Source organism: Nicotiana sylvestris, chromosome 6, assembly GCF_000393655.2.
Source record: "Nicotiana sylvestris chromosome 6, ASM39365v2, whole genome shotgun sequence".
Taxonomy (NCBI): Eukaryota; Viridiplantae; Streptophyta; class Magnoliopsida; order Solanales; family Solanaceae; genus Nicotiana; species Nicotiana sylvestris.
Genome location: NC_091062.1, coordinates 94,871,947 through 94,895,036, shown reverse-complemented (window position 1 = coordinate 94,895,036; position 23,090 = coordinate 94,871,947). Strand labels below are relative to the sequence as shown.

At 37.9% G+C, this 23,090-nt stretch overlaps 2 protein-coding genes and 1 pseudogene across 2 annotated transcripts; all 3 read right to left on the bottom strand.

Annotated features, from left to right (window-relative positions):
• Window positions 1-242: 242 nt before the first annotated feature.
• On the bottom strand, window positions 243-14,012 carry LOC104228314 (ABC transporter A family member 7-like; annotated as a pseudogene).
• Window positions 14,013-17,591: 3,579 nt separating this feature from the next.
• Window positions 17,592-18,041, bottom strand: LOC138870965 (uncharacterized). The gene has a single exon (XM_070148810.1). It carries the CDS (start codon window positions 18,039-18,041, stop codon window positions 17,592-17,594), a length of 450 nt encoding a protein of 149 aa, XP_070004911.1.
• A 1,646-nt stretch (window positions 18,042-19,687) lies between these two features.
• On the bottom strand, window positions 19,688-20,782 carry LOC138870964 (uncharacterized). The gene has a single exon (XM_070148809.1). It carries the CDS (start codon window positions 20,780-20,782, stop codon window positions 19,688-19,690), a length of 1,095 nt encoding a protein of 364 aa, XP_070004910.1.
• Window positions 20,783-23,090: the final 2,308 nt, after the last annotated feature.

Here is a 23,090-nt window from a genome sequence, read left to right as displayed (position 1 = left end):
TAGTAGTAGTCCTTTATTACTTCATTAGTAATTTCTTTACAAAAACCAGATGCGTTTAGTTACTTCAACTGTTTTTTCCTAAAATAGAAATTCTTTACACCCCTTCAAATATCATTCATCTTCATAAGTAGCTCGAGTACACATATATAGGTGAGCTTAAAATATATAAAAAAAAATGTTGGCTAATACTTTGTTGATACAACAACTTCTTTCTATTCCAATGTTGGCATCCTTGTACACATTTACATGACAAATAAAGCCACATATGCGCTGTACTTGATGCATCTACATGAACCTAATTTACTAAGGCAAAAACATCAGATACTGATAATAATTATCACAAAATGAAATCCTTGAATTTCTTTCTTTTTATTCTTTTCTATATCTAATTTGTGTTTGATGCTAGCTGGCATAGCATTCATTGAAGGCCTGAGCAGTACTAGCAACCTTGATAAAAACATCCTCTAAAGTTGTATCAGCCATACCCCAAGCATAAACTGTAAATCTACTCTTTGCATTCTCAACTAGTTGAAATACATCAGCAATTTTTACTTCATGCTTTGGCAATTCGAACTTCTGTGTCCCTGATAAATGGTATACATTATTGGCATTTTGGCATAGGCGTCGCACCATGTTCTCAACTTCCACCTCATTATCAGATGATATTGTGATGGAAAACACATAAGAGCCACCATATCTTGCCTTCAACTGTTCACAATATAGTTGGAACGGTTTGAGAATTATGAGAATAAATAAATTCATTCAGCACGCCCAACATTTTACATTGTCGATTATAATTCCAATTGTTGCTAGTTTTGCCTATCATATTGTTATAAGCCATAACAATCACCAAATTCACAGTAGGACCACCACACTTCTGAAATTGAAGTATAGAGCATTTCTATAATTAGAAATTACCTCTTCAGAATTTCCTACACATTGCAAGCTTCCATCAACGAATATTCCTAATCGATCACATAAATAATCTGCTTCTTCCATCGAGTGGGCTGAAATGATTATCTTTGTCAGTAATCGCACCATTAATTTTATCAAAAGAGGAACTAGGGAAAACTCGGAAACAAATGAATTTGGGATTTTGCTGACATGTGATTACTGTAGAATGCATGATGTTCCACTATGATTACCTTCAATGAAGTGTTTTACTAGTGAGCCGATGTAGTAATTTTCTACTCGCAACAAGTTTATTCATGTCAAAAGGGAAAACAAGGAAACTAGAGATGGAAAGCAGATTTAATAGTGAGAATTATCGCTCTGCCTTTCCGTGCATTCTTCACGACGGTCCACAAGGTATTTCTTGAAGCTGGATCAAGTCCAGTACTGGGCTCATCTAGGTAGACAACCTGGTAAATTTGCATATACACACACACACAGTATCATAAGTAAGGAAGAAGAAATGAAGACATATCCAAATGTATTTTCGCTCCAGGAAATATGACAGGATAGGCATATATACCTTGGGATTTCCTATCAGTGAAATAGCAACACTTAGCCTTCTCTTCATTCCACCACTGTATATCCCAGCTTGCTTGTCAGCAACGCCTCCGTTAAACAAGTTGAGACTTTTAAGAGAGTCTTCAACTGCCTTTAAGTTGTAACAAGTACTTTCGCAGGTTAAGATCTATTTACAAGTCTTCCTCCTAAGCTAGGGTATCAATTTAGAATGGGTCCATAACTTACTTGATGTAAAACCGCTCCTTTAAGATTTTTAAGCCTTCCATAGAAAAGTAGGTGCTCCCTTCCAGTTAATGTATCCCAAAGTAAGCTGTAGATGATTTTCCAAAAGGTGGAAGACAAATTAGTATTTGGAGGTAGGAATCAGATGTCAACTTGACTTTACAGTGCACTGTTTCATACTCATGCTGAGGACATACACCCATGACGGTGTATATCTTATCCATCTCTTTATTTATATCCAGACCGTCAACATATGCAGCACCGGAGCTTGGCTTTGTGAGCCCAATCATCTGTTAGCAAAAGGTTGGCTACTAAGATCAAGATTTATGTTTTAGCAACCCAAGTAATAAACATAAAACAAACAAAAGCTAATGGTGGATAGCATATCTAGGCTACAGAATGATGGATACTAAGACAAAGTCGTAAGGATTTGAACAAATAAAAGTCACTAATTTTAGAGATAAGATTACATTTTGCAAATATATTTTCAGAAGATTGAGATCACAGAACTGACCATACTAATAAAAGAAGTTTTGCCAGCACCGTTCGGGCCAAGCATACCAAAGCATTCCCCTTCGGGCACAGCAAGCGACAGTCCTCTCACCGCATATTTATCTGGATTTCCATCTCTCCGGATAAACCTTTTTCAGGTTGTCAACAACGATGGGATGACCTGTTGTCGACCCAAGTACCATCTGTTCAACCCTTTCTCTCTGTTCAAAGGAGGGGACATGGTCAAATTTGTGGATACAAAACAAACATAGTAATTAATGAGATGGAATCTTCAACCCATCCCATTTTATGTGATTGTTGGAAAGGGGATGAACTTCAAGAGACGTGGAAAACTATTATATCAGCAGATCAAGTCTTATAACTTTCGTGTTGCAAATTGTGAAGCGAACACCATAGTTTTCTGTAGACCTTTTTGTGGTCTTTTATCCTAACAATGGCTTATCTAGAACACTCATGCTCTTGTTTGTGTGGTCATGCATTTAGGCTTACAACTTGGTGCTAAAGAGAATAAGCATAATAGAGTTGAGCTTTTATGAATGGAAAAATAAAAAGTAAATGAATTTCAGCTCACCTCTTGGGCAACATCTTCTTTCTCCTTTTCAAGACAAACTCCAGAATCCTTCTTTTCTAATAGGTTCATAGTGGATTGTGACTGCTTCTTGCGGGAGTTACCCAAGAAAAATAGGGGACTTTTCCCTGATGATGTGATCTGGTCTAGGTAATAAGCAAGAAAGAGAACCACTATCCACTCTATGAACATAATAATCAAAACTTCTTTCATCCCATTGCCGGGATCATTCAAATCTTTCCATGTCATACCATCTGGTTGGCCCGTATAAACACTAGAGCCACTATATTCGCCTAACTCAAATAATCCACGATAAAGAGAAAATACAGGGTATACCTCCAAAAGTAAAATCCACCCTCCTACAATCATTTACCACAATGTTAGCAGTATGTAGAAACATGAAGCAAAATGCAAACCACCAAAAGACGTATAATCTAGTGGATACTGGCGGGACGTGGAAGTCCTCAAACAATACGTGTTGGTTCGATTCCTAAAGATTATATCATTATGCTTGATGTAGAAGACAAGGAAAATAAGTCACGATCAATTGCGTCATTGTCTTTGGTAAGATGAGGACCATTGTTACCCAGAAACTGAAGACATAAAATGGAAAGGTTCAAATTTTTTCCTTTTTTCTATGAAGAGTCTCACCAACCAACCAAGCAACTGTAAAACCTCCAATATGCTAATTCTATAATGCCAACCTTCCTAATATAAACACACGAATAAAGTGTTTCAAGAAAAATAAGTTATCTGCAATGTGGAGGATGACTAGTATGATGCGGCTAGGAGAAGTATGATAAATAGTAGAGCTAGATCATGAAAGTGTTATGCGTGTGTTCTCAACTTACTTGATACTGACGTATCTGAAAGAAAGTGATCGAAAAAGAATCCTCCTAAGAGACCGCTTGCAAACACCACCATGTAGCCCATGACTGATACAGATGTGGATGAATTAGTTTAATATCACATGTTATTTGCAATAGCGAGAGCTAGTAAGGATATATATCATACCTGTGGCTGTCTTAACATTTGAGAAAAATGTGGCCAGAAGAAAAGCAAGTGAGATTTGCAAGTTTATGTAGATGAAGTAGAACACGAACTGGATGCTGTAAGCATTATAACGAAAGGTCTTTATCGCTGCAGAAGAAAAAAGATATATTATTTAGCCACTAAATTTGAGTTTACGGAAGGAATCAATTTATAAGCTGCAGCATTACCGAAAAGCGAGCCAAACCCCACAAAGCATAACATGTAGAGAGACTATACAACAAGAAAATAGGCATAAGTAATCATCCAATAGGGGACGTCCTTAAGTCCATGCATTTTCATCATGATTCGTAGTTTCTGTTGCTTTTCATAAACCAGAGCTACAAAAGCAACCTGTAAATAGTTAATCACATAATGAATACGAGCAACTTAAAGAGGGAAATTAAAATAAAACCATATGAAACTGATACCATCAGAATTCTAGGATGAAAACAACATGCAATCTTTTTATTTTATTTTTTGTATGAACGACAAAGAGAAACTAATTAAAGAGGAAATTAAGCTAGTTTTTAAAAGAAGATACATCTCTCCCACATTTTTGGAAAAGCTTAAGGTTGACAAAATAACCAAGTATATATGTAACGCTATGAAAAGAAGCTGAAGCCAATGACTGTTCAAATTGATTGATTACTACACGTATATCATGGGGTGTATACACTAAAGTTTAGATTGCCTTAAACAAACATATTTTTTTAGCTCTCCAGAAAAATAAGTAACTTTTTCACAGACCATTAGTCAGCAGAAAAATAGAAACAAGTTAAATATATCGGGTATGATTGAATACAAAGTTTCTCCTCATGAGAAGAGGCCAACACTGTTGATTGTCAAAAGTCCCACGTCGGTGGGTGACAATTTGGGTTTGGAAATTTTTTCCTATAAAAGGAGGCCTAATGTTAATGATTTTTACACACTTCTCATTTGTCTTCTTATCTTCTTAAGACATTTGTATCTTCTCTCTTTAGTATTATTTCACTTGTATTTTTGGAGTGAAATAAAATATTAGTTGTGTCCGAGGAAGTAGGCAAAATTGGCCGAACCTCGTAAATTCTGGTGTTCCTTTTATTGTTGCTTTATTGTCTTATTTATTATTTGGTGGCTGTCATAATTTTTGGTATAGTAGTTGTGACTTATTCACACTATATACATTTGGCTTCCGCAACAATTGGTATCAGAGCCAAGGTACTGTCTAAGTATGCTCTGTGGTTGCAGCATAGTCTGATCTTCCACATCAGAAAAGATTTATCTTGGTAACTGAGTCAAGGTTCTGTCTGAGTATGCTCTGTGGTTGCAGCTTAGTCTGATCTTCCACACCAGAAAGGAAATAATCTTGATTTGTGTCGTCAGCTATTAAATAATATTTGTGTCAAAGATGGGAGACAATAAACAAGAAGAATCTACATCAAGTGTCAACAATACGTCATCATTGGCATCTTCGCTTATGACAAGAATTGTGTCAAATGCGAAATTTGCGGTAGAAATTTTTGACGGGTCCGGACATTTTGGGATGTGGCAAGGCGAGGTTCTAGATGTCCTTTTTCAACAAGGGCTAGATCTGGCCATTGAAGAAAAGAAACCAGATGTTATTGGAGAAGAAGATTGGAGAATTATCAACCGTGTTGCTTGCGGTACCATTCGATCCTACCTTGCTAGAGAGCAGAAATATCCATACACAAAGGAAACTTCTGCAAGTAAATTATGGAAAGCACTGGAGGATAAATTTTTGAAGAAAAATAGTCAAAATAAATTGTACATGAAGAAGAGACTGTTTCGCTTCACCTATGTTCCCGGTACCACGATGAATGAACATATCACCAGTTTCAATAAGTTGGTCACAGATTTGCAAAATATGGATGCAACTTTTGATGATGGTGACTTGGCCTTGATGTTGTTGGGGTCACTTCCTGATGAGTACGAGCACCTTGAAACTATTCTACTCCATGGGAATGACGAAATTTCTCTCAGAGAAGTTTGTTCGGCTTTGTACAGTTATGAACAAAGAAAGGGAGAAAAACAAAAGGGCGGAGAAGGAGAAACACTGGTTGTGAGGGGTCGTCCTCAAAATCAAATGAGGACATAGAAGGGAAGATCCAAGTCAAGATCTAGACCCAGCAAAGATGAATGTGCCTTTTGTCGAGAAAAGAGACACTGGAAGAAAGACTGTCCAAAGTTGAAGAATAAGGCCAAACATAACAATGGAAAGGCCATTATGGATTCAAATGTAGCTGATTGTGATGATTCAGACTTCTCATTAGTTACAATAGAGCCATCAACATCATCAGACATATGGTTGATGGACTCGGTTTGTAGCTATCATATGTGTCCCAACAGGGACTGGTTCGTGGATTTTCAAGAAGGAGAATATGGAGTCATCCACACAGCGGATAACGGCCCTCTTACCTCATATGGCATTGGTTCAATACGATTAAGGAATCATGATGGAATGATCAGAACATTAACAGATGTTCGATATGTACCGAATTTGAAGAAGAATCTCATCTCTGTGGGAGCCCTAGAATCAAAAGGGTTCAAAATCATTGCAGAAAATGGAGTGATGAGAGTATGCTCCGATGCACTAGTGGTAATGAAGGCCAATCTGAAGAACAATAACATGTACTGTTATCGCGGTAGCACAGTTATTAGGACAGCGATAGTAACATCCAGTGACGAAAAAAAGGCAGAAGCAACCAGGCTATGGCACATGCGATTGGGACATGTTGGAGGAAAATCCTTGAAAACTCTATCAGATCAAGGATTGTTAAAAGGAGTAAAGGCTTGCAACTTGGAGTTTTGCGAGCATTGTGTCAAAGGAAAACAAACAAGGGTTAAATTTGGTACAACGATCTATAATACTAAAGGCATTGTTTATTATGTACACTCTGATGTTTGGGGTCCTTCCAAAACACCTTCATTGGGTGGGAAGCACTATTTTGTAACCTTTGTTGATGATTTTTCTCGAAGAGTGTGGGTGTATACAATGAAAAACAAAGATGAAGTGCTGGGAATTTTTCTCAAATGGAAGACGATGGTGGAGAATCAAACAGGCAGGAGGATCAAGTGTATTCGCACAGACAATGGAGGTGAATACAAAAATGATCATTTCAATAAGGTCTGTGAAAATGATGGCATCGTCCGACACTTCACTGTTAGACATACACCACAACAGAATGGAGTGGCAGAACGTATGAACCGGACCTTGCTGGAGAAGGTACGGTGTATGTTGTCCAATGCTGGCTTGGGCAAAGAATTTTGGGCTGAGGCAATTACATATGCATGCCACCTCATTAATCGTCTACCATCTGCTGCTATTGATGGCAAAACACCATTTGAAAAATGGTACGGAAAACCTGCTGTAGATTATAACTCTTTGCACGTGTTTGGCTCAACTGCATATTATCATGTGACGGAGTCAAAATTGGATCCAAGGGCAAAGAAGGCTATTTTTATGGGAATTACTTCTGGAGTCAAAGGATATCGCTTATGGTGTCCTATGACAAAGAAAGTAATATTCAGCAGAGATGTTACCTTTGATGAATTTGCTATGGTAAATAAGGTAACAGAAGATACCAAACAAAATGAAGGTGCTTCTAAGCAGGTGGAGTTTGAGGGAAAATTTATTTTTCCTACACAAGAAGCAGAGGAGGAAACAAATGAAGATTACCCTCTGGAAGGAGAGCCAGTAGAGGAGATTCCAACTCAGGAATCTCAACAACAACTTGAATCAATAGCAACCAGCAGGCCAAAAAGAACAATAACGAAACCTGTTCGTCTCATAGAGACGGTTGCTTGTGCAACCTCAATTGTAGCTGATGATGTTCCTACTACTTATAAAGACGCTGTCCAAAGTTCAGAAGAAGATAAGTGGAGGATTGCCATGAATGATGAAATACAGTCCCTTCATCAGAATCATACATGGAGATTGGCCAATCTCCCGAAGGGAAAGAAAGCAATTGGGTGCAAATGGGTATTTGCAAAGAAGGAAGGATTTCCTAACCAAGTAGATGTTCGCTACAAAGCAAGATTGGTGGCCAAAGGATATGCTCAAAAGGAGGGAATTGATTACAATGAAGTATTTTCTCCAGTTGTAAAACATTCCTCCATTAGAATTATGTTGGCTTTGGTAGCACAATTGGATTTGGAACTAGTTCAGATGGATGTAAAAACTGCGTTTTTACATGGAAACTTGGAGGAGGAAATCTACATGACTCAGCCAGAAGGATTCAAAGTTGCTGGAAAAGAAAATATGGTGTGCAAACTTGAAAAATCATTGTACGGATTGAAACAATCTTCTAGACAATGGTACAAGCGATTTGACGAGTTTATGTTGCGGCAAGGGTACAAGAGAAGCAAATACGATCATTGTGTGTATTTGCGCAAGCTTAAAGATGGTTCCTTTGTATATCTTCTCCTATATGTTGATGATATGTTGATAGCTTCCAAGAATTCGGAAGAAATTGATAAGTTGAAGATTCAACTGAAGAAGGAGTTCGAGATGAAGGATCTGGGTGAGGCAAAGAAAATTCTTGGCATGGAGATAATAAGAGATAGACGTTCAAAGAAACTCTGTTTATCTCAGAAAGAATATTTGAAAAGAGTACTACAACGTTTTGGCATAGATGAAAAGACTAAGCCAGTTAGTACTCCATTTGCTCCCCATTTTAAGTTAAGTACTACTATGTCGCCAAAAGATGAAGCTGAACGAGAGTATATGTCAAAGGTACCATGCACAAATGTTGTTGGTAGCTTGATGTATACAATGGTCTGTACGAGACCTGATTCACAAGCTGTTGGAGTTATTAGCATATATATGCATAATCCAGGAAAGGAGCATTGGCAAGCTGTGAAGTGGATTCTACGGTATATTCATAATACTGTAGATGTCGGGTTAGTTTTTGAGCAGGAAGACAATCAGTCTGTAGTTGGATATTGTGACTCAGATTTTGCGGGTGATCTGGACAAACGAAGATCAACTACTGGTTATGTGTTTACTTTTGCAAAGGCACCAGTTAGTTGGAAGTCTACTTTGCAGTCAACAGTTGCTTTGTCTACAACAGAGGCAGAGTACATGGCTATTACAGAGGCTGTGAAAGAGGCAATTTGGCTTCAAGGATTGCTAAAGGAGCTTGGTGTTGAACAAAAAGGTATCACAATTTTTTGTGATAGTCAAAGTGCTATTCAATTAGCGAAGAACCAAGTTTATCATGCAAGGACGAAGCACATTGATGTTCGGTATCATTTCGTACGAGAAATCATAGAAGAAGGTGGAGTCACGGTGAAGAAAATTCATACTACAGAGAATCCTGCTGATATGCTGACAAAGGTGGTGACTGCGGTCAAGTTTCAACATTGTTTGGATTTGATCAACATTGTTGAACACTGAAGATTGAAGATGAAGACACAACCAAAATTTGTTATTGAGAGAGAATTGAAAATGTGGAATTTTGCCAAGGTGGAGATTTGTTGAAGTTTGGCAAAATGCCAAAGTCGGTGACAATTTGGGTTTGGGAATTTTTCCCTATAAAATGAGGCCTAATGTTTAGGATTTATACACACCTCTCATTTGCCTTCTTATCTTCTTAAGGCATTTGTATCTTCTCTCTTTAGTATTATTTCACTTGTATTTTTGGAGTAGAATAAAATATTGGTTGTGTCCGAGGAAGTAGGCAAAATTGGCCGAACCTCGTAAATTCTGGTGTTCCTTTTATTGTTGCTTTATTGTCTTATTTATTATTTGGTGGCTGTCATAATTTTTGGTATAGTAGTTGTGACTCATTCACACTATATACATTTGGCTTCCGCAACAATTGGTATCAGAAGTATTAGTAGTTGTTTAGAGAAAAGATATCAGAACAAATGGCATTAATAGAGCTTATTCCACTGACATGCTTGAACTTGTTCCGTCCTGATAAAACAAAACTTATTTTACTTACAGGAAAAAGCTGTAAAATCACCCATGAAAAGAATACTGGTCCAAGTACAGAAATAATATCCATAGCATTCCTAGATCCTTGCTTTGGCATTTCCTTGACAAAAGCAAACATCATATTGGTAGAACCTCCAAGCAAATACTGAAGGAAGGCATTTGATACCTGTACGAACACGTAGTTTAAATTGATTATTGATTAGCTAATTGATGCACTAGTACCACAACTTCATTAGCCAAAGTGTAGCACATCAGATGACATTTGTGTTGTTAGCTGTATTAGAAATTACAGTAATTTATTAATGAAATGGTCAAATTTTTAACCAACTTTCATTAGTTAGTAGAGTCTTAATGACGAAAAACTGCAGAAATAATCTGCTGCTACTTAGCGATCTTGACCATTAGATGAAAATCATTTCATTTCCTTGCATGTATAACTGATAATTTCTATGAGCAACAAACTACTAGTCTTCCCAAAACTTACCATTTAGGGGAGGAAGTAAGTCAAACAAATATTTCTAAGCAGAAATTTTATATAAGCGATCAAATGCTCCACAACATTTTGAACCAGATAGTGACTATATCTAGTCAATGCAGTCATGAAGTATGAAAAAGTTATCAAAGAAAAAAAAAACAAGTTTCTTTCCTCTTGGAAAGCACATTAAGGATTAATCCAATCATGTTGATAGAAATATGACAATTGTTAAAAAGGAGAGGAACAGCAGGTTTTACATGTAAGAGGGCATGGTAAAGAGCAAAAGATTTACCAAGTTCACCGAAGCAGGCACCCGTGTCATTTTTGTACATTTTCCACTTCCTTCTTCCTTATAGGTAGCATTATACCAAATACTCACATTGAACCTACTTCTATCTGTGTCTAAGAAATCATATGCTGCAAAAGGAAGGAGATCATACAAGTTGTTTATTGATAGTTTACATGATATTAAAAAAGCATAAGGACATGCATGCAAAGAACCTGCTACTATCTCGTTTATTGTTCTCGCTTGATTCCCCTTGTTGTAACCTTTATACAGCTCTTGATTGATCTCAGTGGAATCTTTACGCCACAAGGGCAAACCTTCAAGACATTTCGCCTCTGCAGTAGAACATCAGGAAAGCTCAGAGCTACTTATAAACATCCAGGGGTCGGATGCACATGTTTGTTTTTGTCTAAGACAATAATTTTCATCAATAATACTAAAATAATACAAGTAGTAGTTTTAAACACCAATCTAAATTTTATTCAATAGGGAAAAGTAAGTAAAGCGTCTGCCACACCTTTTTCTATTCTATATTCCTTTGTAGCATTAGCATTTACATACACGAATATAGAAGGCACAGAATTATCAGATTAGATATGATGGACTCTTGGTGAAATTGTTGATGTGCTAAATTCGGTCATAACTATACCTAAATTACGAATGGATTCTAAGAATCAGTGTGCTGGGGCCGAAACATCTCAGAGTTTAAAGACCTTTGGAAGAGAAATTTATCCTGCTTGATTCATAAAGTCTAATAGAATTTCTAAATCTATCTTGTTCAATTTCCACGAAAATGTCGATCCAACACTTATATAAATAAACATTAAACTAAACCAACTTCAGTTTTCAGCTTTTTGAGTTCACATATGCAGAATCTAACACATGAAGAAGATTAAGGTGTTAGGCCAGATAGCAGTAAGAAGCATAAGTCGTACCAACGTCATGGTAACCTTCTATGCTGCCATGATACGTGGAGTTTGGAGAACAATGAGATTGAATACTATAGAGTGAAGCATCTTCTGCATAAGCAGGGTCAATAAAATTCGTGGTGTGGGGTTCAGACGTCGAACCCTGAAAGATAATTCACTATCAAGAAGGGTCAAGGATATATACAGCAGTGAATCTCAAGAAAAACAAAAGAAATGAAAAGGGCCTCACCATGATTAAGGTGGATGGATGGGTATCAGAATCTATAGCTGATTCATCATCGAGCAGGTGCTCACATCAACCTTTGGGGAAATACATTTCCTTTTTAGTTTTTTACCTCAAGTTCTGGTCTATGCTAATGTTCCATCTTTTTCGTTTGAAATTTTAAATCCATCAACTGCTTTTTAATTTGCCCGTTATCGTGATATAGTGAAGGTTGCGCCTAGCCAACTAAAATGTGCTTACTGTTTTCTTTTTCAAAAGAAAACCAAGAAAAAATGGTTGGTTCTTATTGATTAAAGAACAGAAAAAAGAACAAGGAAAATGCTGAGGAACTGAACACATTAATGGTGGAGCCAGGAATCATAATAAGAAAATTCCAAAAAATTAAAAATGTCACACCTAGTATTTGAGTTCTTTGACGAAGGATACACAAATTATATTTTACCCTATTGTGCAATAAAATGTTTTTGCGAAGGAGATTCAACTGACTGCAAGATACAAATTATAAATCTCTCTATATATTATTTGTTCCATACAAAGTATAAAACTGCAAGATACCTATGAAGTTCCATATGAATTGGACATACCTGCATACATACATTAGAAAGAAAGAAAGAAAGAAATCTTGGTATGGTACATCAGAATCACAAAAGATAAAGCATACTTTGTTCAAAAGTCTGATTAGTTCCAGTCACAAGTATAATAGCTGGACAAGAACGAGACTTTCTGCATGAATCTTTAGGCAAGTCTGGATATGCAATAAAATCAGTTTGTACAGCAGTATATTCTTGTCCCGGTAACTGTAAAGTGGGTGGCCATTCAATTGGCTTAGTAACTTCACAACTGCTTGCCTGTACCTGATCTGAGTATTCCAGACCACATACATCTGAATCTTTTTTGCAGCCACATTTCGTTTTTGGTCAATTCGTCATTATACCCATAAGAATACCAAGGATATGTAGCATAATAATGAGTACAATAGGAACCGAGATGAGGCGACAATTTGTCTTGACATTTCGTTTCTGCAACAAATCAATCAAAATACCACGAAACTATCACAATTTGCACCAAAAAGGAACATGTACAAAGTCTGTTATACACACACTGCCACAAAAGAAAGCTTGTTTTTGCTTCAGATGAAATGAATTGACAAGGAATCGAACAAAATATACGGGTCAATATCTTGAGATTACTGACGACAATATTAGTAGCTTTCCATAAACTCATCTTATTTATTATAGAAAATTAAATTTTCATTTTTAGAGAAGCCATCACGTTCAATTGACCAAGATGTCTGCTAATATTATCCTCAACAGCATATACAAACAGAAAAACGCAATTCCAAATTATTTTTCCACTTTTTGTCAATGATAAATCTCGTGTACCCTTGCTGAGAATACTACGTTGTTTTGCAATTATTTCCCAGAAGGTTTTATGATGATCCTTAGTTCACCTATGTCGAGGTGGATGATCAGATTCTTTAACATGATATCTTGAGCACCTCCTCTCAAGAAAAAAATAAATAAAAAAGAAAGAAAGAAAAGGAAAAAAAAAAAGTCTAGTAAACTTGGCCAACATTAATTAATTGTGTTAGAGGCTTCCTAAGGAATGTATAATAATCCTGTGGAGTTTAAAATGATCTTATGGAGCTTTACAAGGAGTTTATAATGTTCCTAGCTGTATACAAAAGGAGTTTAAAAGGAGAGCAAAATTTGCACATACAAAGCCAAAAAAAAAATTGTTTTTTCAATATAGAACAAAACATGCAATTTTTCTTTTAATAGGGGCGCGCGAACTTAAGGTGATAAGAAGATTGGCCTTGGCCACCAATTTTTCCGTATCCCATCTATGTGGGACTCAGCACTCTTCGCATTGCCCAGGACTGGAACAATATAAGATGGGGGTCCAATATCGGGTAAACAATGAATTCGGTATAAGATGGGGCCAAAACCAATGAATTAGGATGAGCCTGACTACGTACGATAGCATGATAAGAAACTGGTCCTTCAGCCTAAATCAACCCAAGAAGCGAGGATTGTCCAAGACCATGTAAAAAGATGAATAATGTGGGACTCAAACATAAGATGGCACCCCTCCAAGTGCAATGGAGGCAACCAAACTACGCCATGGGCCTTCTTGACTTGCAATTAGAAAGCGAAAAAAAAGAAAATTGTCTCTGTAATTCAGAGAAAAAGATAATACCTGAAATGTTAAATTCTTCCTAAGCAAAGCATCGGCTTGAGTACAGAAACTCGCTGGAGCTGTCACCGAATCCGCCATTGAAGGACCTCTGTTTCAGCCCCAGTAAGTAAAGTAAAAGAACAATCGTTGATTTTTATTTTATTTTTAACTTACTACAATTGAGTTCGTTAGGAATGAGTAACTAACTCTTAAATAGGGGTTGTTACATAGTAACAGTGAACTGCCATTTCTTTCGGCTTTAAATCTGGCGGTAAGTTGCTGTCTTAATGATTCAATTGCCCTTCGCACGGTTAATTGACCACACAATTTTTCTTCTTTTTTAAATATTTAGAGTTAAAAGCCACAGAAATTCAGATCAAGAAACTAATTTAACAACAACTTGAAATATTGAGAACTCATACCAGCTTCTTCTTCTGAAAAGAATAAAAGAAAGTATTGCAGAATCAATGTGCACTAATCAATTCGACATTTTTCTTTTTTTTTTTTTTTGCAATATGACTTGTTTGTCTTCCAAAAACTAGTAGTAATTTCTCGGGGGAAAAAAGAGGTCTTTTTATTTAAAACCTAATAATTTGAATATTGTAATTAACCTCCTAGCACGTTAAGTGTTTGGTTTTAATCTAGTGAACAACTAGACTTGATTTGAAGTTTATGAGTGCTGAATTTGTCGTAGAACTCATAGTTTGTCTTTACAATTAAATATTTATATATATTTAATGAATTTTCTAATATAAATATATGGTATAATTAAAAGCTACTCCCTCCGTTCCAGTTTATGTGAAGTTATTTCCTTTTTGGTCCATTCCAAAAAGAATGACTCATTTCTAAATTTGGTAACAATTTAGCTTAAACTTACAATTCTACCCTTAATGAGAAGCTTTTATAATCACACAAATACTCTAGCTCCCTTTTTGACTTGTTTAGGATCACAAATTACAAAAATCTTCATTTTTTCTTAAACTCTGTGCTCAATCAAATATGTTCATATAAATTGGAACGGAGGAAGTATTAAATTGGACCGAGCTATGGTATAATCAAATTTTCCAATACAAATATATGGTATTGTTATAAAACAATAAAGAGAACAAGAGCAATATTGCAGAGAAAGAGAGAGAGAGAAAATTCTTATTGAATTTTGGGATGATTTACAATGGAATAAGATCCCTCTATTTATAGGGGAAAAATGACTTAGCCACAAAGTAAAACTCTCTACAAGATAGACATTCACTCTAAATAGAATTCTATTCATATCACTCCCCCTTGAATGTCTACTCAATAAGTAATGTGTCTCGTTAAAACCTTAACTAAATAAAACCCAGTGGGAAAAAAATTCTAGAAAAGAAAAAAGAGTACACATATCTAATAATACGCCTTTTGATTGACTCGTTAAAAACCTTGCAAGGAAAACTCAGTGGGACAAAACTTTGTAAGGGAAAAAGAGTATAACGCGTATTAACTCCCCCTGATGAGAGCATCAATTCACATCCTTGAGCCTTCGCATCCCAATCTTGTGCACCATCTTCAAAATATCGTTGGTAGAGATTTAATAAACAAATCAGTCATATTAACTTCAACGAATTTGTTTCACCTTGAAATCATCATCCCTGATAGATGTATTGTCTTCATCTGATCTTGTTGGAATTGTCATTTCATTATCTTCACATAGGGGTAAAGACTCTTGCTATCATATTATCATGCTTATAGTTATAGCAAGATACTTTTGTGCACAAATTGCACTTAGGATATGGTACTTCAAGACCAAGAATTGTATATGTTTTAAGCGACTTAAATCCTTCATGGATTGTCATATAAGCCATATAATAGACTTTAGATGCATATCAAGTTTTTATGTCATGCTAGACATATAAGATATCGAAAACTGATTGCACATACCATTGACTTTATACTTTCAAGTATTTGAACAACATAGACAAAATTATATGTCTTTCATATGGAATCAATTCTACTTGAATTATGTCTCTTCCATTTGGCCAATACTTTTGTGTCTATATTCGATAGACTTAAGATCCTCATCTATACTTAGCGCTATGATAGATGTCGTCGACAAACATTTTATGTCACACCCCAACCTTGGGAGGTGTGGCTGGCACCCGATGCCCGAAGGCCCGAGTGAACCAACCATGAGATATGATCCGAAATATAATAACATGCAGGCAGAAGAGCCCAACACGACATATATATATATATATATATGTATGTATATAAACTAGGCCAACAAGCCTGTAATAACAGTATAACAGCTATCCAGAAGGCCGATAGGGCGATACGAAAAATATATATATACAATGACCGCTAGTCTGCAAGCCTCTAAGAGTGTAAGACAATCTCAACAGGGCGGGACAAAGCCCCCGACATGCCCAAAACCACACATATACATCTGTAATAGTACCTATGGACTCAAAGTCAGCAACTCCGAAGAAGTGGAGTGCGAAACCCAACGCTGATCCATACATGTCTTCACATATCCAAACAACACAATAAATCCATATATAACAGCCCCAACAAAACAGTAGTAAGTAGTACATTCCAAGTATGAACATTTTAATAAGTAGTTCTTAGATGGGGAAAGTTTTATAATTTTATGAGCAAAAAGAAACATGTGGTTTACTAATTTATTAATCTGCACAAGTAAACAAACATAGTTAATGAACGTTTCATGTCTTCAAAGGATGAGTTGTAATAAGACTAATCCTATTATTGGGACTAGAAAACGGATAGATTCAGTTGATAATCTGACGCAGATTAGGTCCCATGTTGCAAGAAACTTTGTTCTTATGGTAGAAGTTTACAAAGATCAAAGAGGAAGTTAAATCATACCTTATGTGACCAGAATTACTCAAAATTCGAAATTACTTCAAGGCGGAGTCTTGCTATGAAAAGTGAAACACCGAAGAATTCACGATTCCGAAGCTACCATGGTGTTCTCCATCTTGAGGATGACTAAATTGTTGTTATGCTTGGCTAGATGGATGGGAGAAGTTTGAGAGGAAATCCCTAGGTTTTTGGTTCTGATTTGGAAAGGATACAACGCAGGGGTTCTGTTTTAAAAATTGACTTTAATGAAGAAATTTTGACTAAACCCGACTAGGCACACTGTTCCCGTAACAGTGTGCACCCCTGTACGAAAATGTTAATATCTCTCTACTCTGAAGTCGTATTAACGAACGGTTTGTTGCGTTGGAAATTAGACTCATAGACCTTCGATTCGGTAGGTAGAACACACCATAACTCCCAGTATATTGAGAGAAAAGGTCATCAACATTTTATCCAAATTCCAGTGAAATTTAAACCAGTAACTTGCGCGCGATCTTTGTCGAATTTTTAATCACAACTCAAATGACTTCCAATCTTAATGTATAACTATCGCATCATTTAAATATCTCATAGAAATTATCTTCCTATCGAATTATACCATTTACAGCATGATAACGCCGAATACACAAGGTGTAACATTCTCCCCTCCTTAAGAACATTCGTCCTCGAATGTTAACGGTTAACCTAACTTCTGAATTTTTTTATTTTTTATTTTTAAAAAAAATTTCGCCAGAGTTTTCCCTATAAATATGAATATCCAAAACCTGCCATCAGCCCAAACATACATATCTAAGGCCACACAGGGCTACACATCATAATAATAACATCAACTTGGCCTCACCCGACCATTTACTTATACAATAATGATAATAAGAAGGTTAGCCATAACTTAATTACCTTAACTGTCACTGGTTGATATATGTGCAACACCTGCCATGTTTGTCTCAGGCATATCACCTGAAGACTCAAATAAATGAGGGTATCTGGACTTCATGTCCTCCTCGGCCTCCCATGTCATTTCCTCTACATTATTGCTCCTCCAAAGTACTTTTACTGAGGCTACCTCTTTAGTCCGTAGCTTACGGATTTGACGGTCAAGAATGGCAATAGGTATTTCTTCATATGACAAGTTCTCAGAAACTTCAATATCCTCGATAGGGCTGATGCAAGAAGGATCACCTAAGAATTTCCGAAGCATGGAAATGTGAAATACCGGATGGATTGCTTCTAATTCTGGTGGCAGGTCAATTTTGTAGGCTACTCGCCCAATTCTCTGAACAATTTGATATGGCCCAACATATCTAGGGCTGAGTTTTCCTTTCTTACCAAATCTCATTACACCCTCCATAGGCGACACTTTCAAGAATACCCAGTCTCTTACAGATTCCAAGTCTCGACGTCGGTTATCTAAATATGATTTCTGTCGACTTTGAGCTGTACGCAATCTTTCCTGGATCAACTTTACCTTTTATACAGCTTGTTGTACCAATTCAGGTCCTAGCAACTTTGTCTCACCAACATCGAACCAGCCAATAGGAGATCTGCATTTCCTCCCATATAGTGCCTCATAAGGTGCCATCTGAATACCGGCGTGATAACTGTTATTGTAGGCAAACTCAATAAGCGGTAAATGATCTTCCCAAGTTCCCTTGAAGTCTAAGACACAAGCTCGCAACATATCTTCGAGTGTCTGAATAGTGCGTTCGGCTTGTCCGTCGGTCTGCGGATGAAATATTGTACTAAGGTTAACAAGAGTACCCAAACCTTCTTGAAAAGACCTCCAAAAATTAGCTGTAAATTGGGCACCTCTATCAGATATAATAGAAAACGGAACTCCATGTAGCCGAACTATTTCCTTGATATACAGGCTCGCATAGTCTTCAGCTGAATAGGTGGTCCTAACTGGGAGAAAGTGAGCTGATTTCGTCAGCCTATCCACAATGACCCAAATATAATTGAACTTACGGCGATAATTGGGCAATCCTGTAATGAAATCCATATTAATCGATTCCCATTTCCAAGCTGGAATCTCAATATTTTGAAGTAGCCCTCCAGTTTTCTGGTGTTCAGTTTTAACCTGCTGGCAGTTGGGACACTGAGCCACAAATGTGGCTATATCTTTCTTCATGTCGTTCCACCAGTATAGCTGACAAATATCATGATACATTTTGGTTGAACCAGGATGAACTGAGTACCGAGACTGGTGCATCTCTGTCATAATTTGCTTACGAAGCTCCCCAACATTAGGTACACACCATCGGCCTTTATATTTTAGAATTCCATCATCAGATTGCTCGAACAACTGCTTCTTTTGAAAAGGGATACTCTCTTTAATTTTGACTAACTCTGGATCCTCAAATTGACGCATTTCTACCTCAGCTACCAGTGATGACCCCGCAATATTTTGGACTACTACACCCTGGTCACTTGTATCATGTAGCCGTACACTCAGGTTAGCCAATTGATATATCTCTTTAGTCATTTCTAATTTCCCAGCTTCTACATGCTTCAAGCTGCCCATGGATTTGCGACTCAATGCATCAGCTACCACATTCGCTTTGCCCGGATGGTACAAAATATCCACATCATAGTCCTTCAGCAATTCAAGCCATCTTCTTTGTCTCAAGTTCAAGTCTTTCTGCTTAAATATATATTGTAAACTTTTGTGATCTGTATAGATATCCACATGAACACCATAAAGATAATGACGCCATATTTTCAAGGCAAATATAACGGCTGCTAACTCAATATCGTGAGTCGGATAATTGTATTCGTGCTTCCGCAACTGCCTCGAAGCATATGCAATAACTTTTCCATGCTGCATTAGAACACATCCCAATCCAACCCTGGATGCATCACAATATACCACATAACCTTCAGATCCTTCCGGAAGTGCTAGAACAGTTGTTGATGTTAAGCGTTTCTTCAACTCATGAAAGCTCCTTTCACATGCATCATACCATTGGAACTTAACGGCTTTGTGTGCCAATTTTGTCATGGGTGCAGCAATAGAAGAGAAGTTCTTAACGAACCATCCTTCTTACGAACAAACAACACTGGTGCACCCCAGGGAGATGTGCTGGGCCTGATAAAGCCCTTATTCAAAAGATCCTTCAACTGGGCTTTCAATTCTTTTAACTCAGCAGGAGCCATTCTATATGGAGGAATAGATATTGGTTGAGTATCTGGAAGCATATCAATAGCAAAGTCGATTTCTCTTTCTGGAGGAAGACCAGGAAGTTCATCAGGAAATACATCAGGAAATTCATTCACGACGGGAACCGATTGAAGGGTTGGAGATTTCACCTCCATATCATGCACTCGTACCAAATGATAGATGTACCCTTTCAAAATCATCCTTCGAGCTTTAAGGTAAGAAATAAACTTTCCCTTAGGCGCTGCAGCATCACCTTTCCATTCAATAATAGGCTCACTTGGAAAATTAAAACGAACAATCTTTGTCCAGCAATCTACATTGGCATAACAAGAAGCCAACCAATCCATACCCATAATGATATCAAAATCAACCATTTCTAGCTCATGCAAATCAGCTAACGTATGGCGGTCATGAATCTTCACGTCACAACTTCGATATACCCGTCTAACTACAACAGACTCACCCATTGGCGTAGATACCTCAAAGGACTTTTGCAACAATTCAGGCTCTCTATCCCATTTACTAGCAACGAAGGGGGAGATATACGACAATGTAGAACCAGGATCTATCAAGGCATACATATCGATAGAAAAGACGGATAGTATACCTGTAACCACGTCCGGAGATGACTCTAAATCCTGACGACTCGATAAAGCATATATGCGATTCTGCTGACCTCCTGAACCAGAAGCTCCAAATCTTCCCCTACCCCTGCCAGCTGATGTCTGCATACTCTGTCTAGGAGGACGTACCGAAGAAGAAGAACCCCCTGCAGATGCCGTCGGCTGAGCCATACCCCATCCACCTGTCATCGGACAATGTCTCATAATATGACATGGTTGTCCACATGTATAACATGCATCAGAACCCTGGCGACATGGTCCAAAATGATTTCGACCACATCGATCACATCTAGGAAACTGAGGCCTCATCTGACTGAACTCGCCTCTAAACTATGGACCTGGGGTCCGTGAACTCTGACCTGGACCAGAATAAGTGGTCCGATCCTGGCGCTATCCCTGAAACTGTGGCAGTGCACTGGCTGCCGGATAAGACTGACGCCGGGGAAACTGTGGCCTAAATCTACCTCGAAACTCTCCTATGTTACCTGTGAACCGCGCCCTCTTCTGCTGCCCTCTATCATGCTCTCGATTGGCTCGTTGTTGCCTCTTGTAATCCTCTAGACCCTGTGCATATGCTTGAATACGGGCAATATCCATTCCTTGGTTTAGAGAAGTTGTAGTGCACTCATTTATCAAGTGTGCCCCCAAACCACTAACAAACTGGTGTACCCGATCACTCATATCAGCAACAATCGTAGGGGCATACCTAGCCAAAGAGTTGAACTGCATGCTATATTCCCGAACGCTCATATTACCCTTTTCTAAGTGTAAGAACCTATCTCGTCGGGCTCTTCGAAGCTCGATTGGCAAATATTACTGTAAAAATGCCTCAGAGAACTCCTTCCATGTCACTGGTGGCACATTAGGCCCCCGAGTTTGCTTCCAAGTCTCATACCATGTCACAGCAACATCACGTAGTCTATAAGAAGTAAACTCCACTGACTCAACATCCGTGGCATGTATAATTTGTAAGGTCCGTTGCAAAGATCCAGAAAATCCTGTGGGTCAGCATTAGGATCAACCCCTGTAAATACTGGAGGATCCAAGTTGATAAAGTCTCGAACTCTCGCACTCACGGACCTATCAATACCGAAGGTCTGGTGTTGGGCCTAGGAGGCCACTATTCGAGTCAGCAATTGTACAGCACTCCGCATGTCTAGGTCATGATCAGGAACAACTGGGAGAGGGACTGGAGGTATGTTAGCTCCTCTACGCCCTTCCGGGGTGGTGGGGGTACTGCCCCGGAAGCCTGAGAATCAGCCTCATTCTGTGGCTCATGTTGATCTACATTAGCAGGTGGCACCTGACTTGTGCCCTCTCCCGCCTCCTCATCCAACCTCTGAATAAATTTCATAGCCACTTGTCGTCTCCTAGTGTTAGGCATCACTGAGAAGGTAAACAAAAAGAGAATTAGGAATGAACACTTATGATTAGGCTCTATTGCATGATCTAGATCAAGAAGAAAGTAATAATCCTAAATGCCCAATAGCCTCATGTTTATAAGTGTGGTGCACAACACACCATAAACAAGACTCTACTAGACACGGCTTGTAGACTCCCTAGGACTGACCTGCTCTGATACCAAGTTTGTCACACCCCAACCTTGGGAGGTGTGGCTGGCACCCTATGCCCGAAGGCTCGAGTGACCAACCATGAGATATGATCCGAAATATAATAACCTGCAGGCAGAAGAGCCCAACACGACATATATATATATATATATATATATGTATATAAACTAGGCCAACAAGGCTGTAACAACAGTATAACAGCTATCCAGAAGGCCGATAGGGCGATACAAAAAATATATATATACAATGACCGCTAGTCTGCAAGCCTCTAAGAGTGTAAGACAATCTCAACAGGGCGGGACAAAGCCCCCGACATGCCCAAAACCACACATATACATCTGTAATAGTACCTATGGACTCAAAGTCAGCAACTCCGAAGAAGTGGAGTGCGAAACCCAACGCTGATCCTGGGGGTCCTACTGAGGAGGCACGCCACTCTGTCTATTCGAACCTGTGGGCATGAACAGAGCGCATAAAAATGCGTCAGTACGAAATATGTACTGAATATGTAGGGCGACAAGTGTAACATGAAAAATGTAATTAACAAGAGAAGAGACATAGAGATAATTTGAATTCTGAAACTAGCCTCGGTAGGAAACTAAAATTCAACATGGATATAAATGTATGCTCGTGACACCGTCATTCACTATCGCTACTTATAATATATCACATTATATAATAATAAATCCCTCTGTGGGGCTATAATATCCATAACATACCCGGCCATAATAAAGGCTCGGTAGAATCGTACCCGGCCACGTGAAGCTCGGTAATCCCAACTGATCAGTGGTTACACAATATGTGTCATACCCGGCCGTCTATAATGCGGCTCGGTACTGAAAGTAAATACATACATATACTAAATCATAAATTATATAGGTGCAATGCGAAACCAACCTTAAAAGACGTATTCTAAGAAGAGTCGAAGTGGCCTATCATCATTCTTCCCCGACTATCATGGTTGTGGCTAAAAATATTTAATTTTCAACTACGAGCCAACAAGTACTAAGAACATGAGAGTTGTGTATTATGAGTACCTTTGAAGT

Coding starts and splice junctions, on each gene's coding strand:
- LOC138870965 (XM_070148810.1), bottom strand. CDS start 18,041: ATGGAGGGTGTAATGAGATTTGGTAAGAAAGGAAAACTCAGCCCTAGA.
- LOC138870964 (XM_070148809.1), bottom strand. CDS start 20,782: ATGAGGCCTCAGTTTCCTAGATGTGATCGATGTGGTCGAAATCATTTT.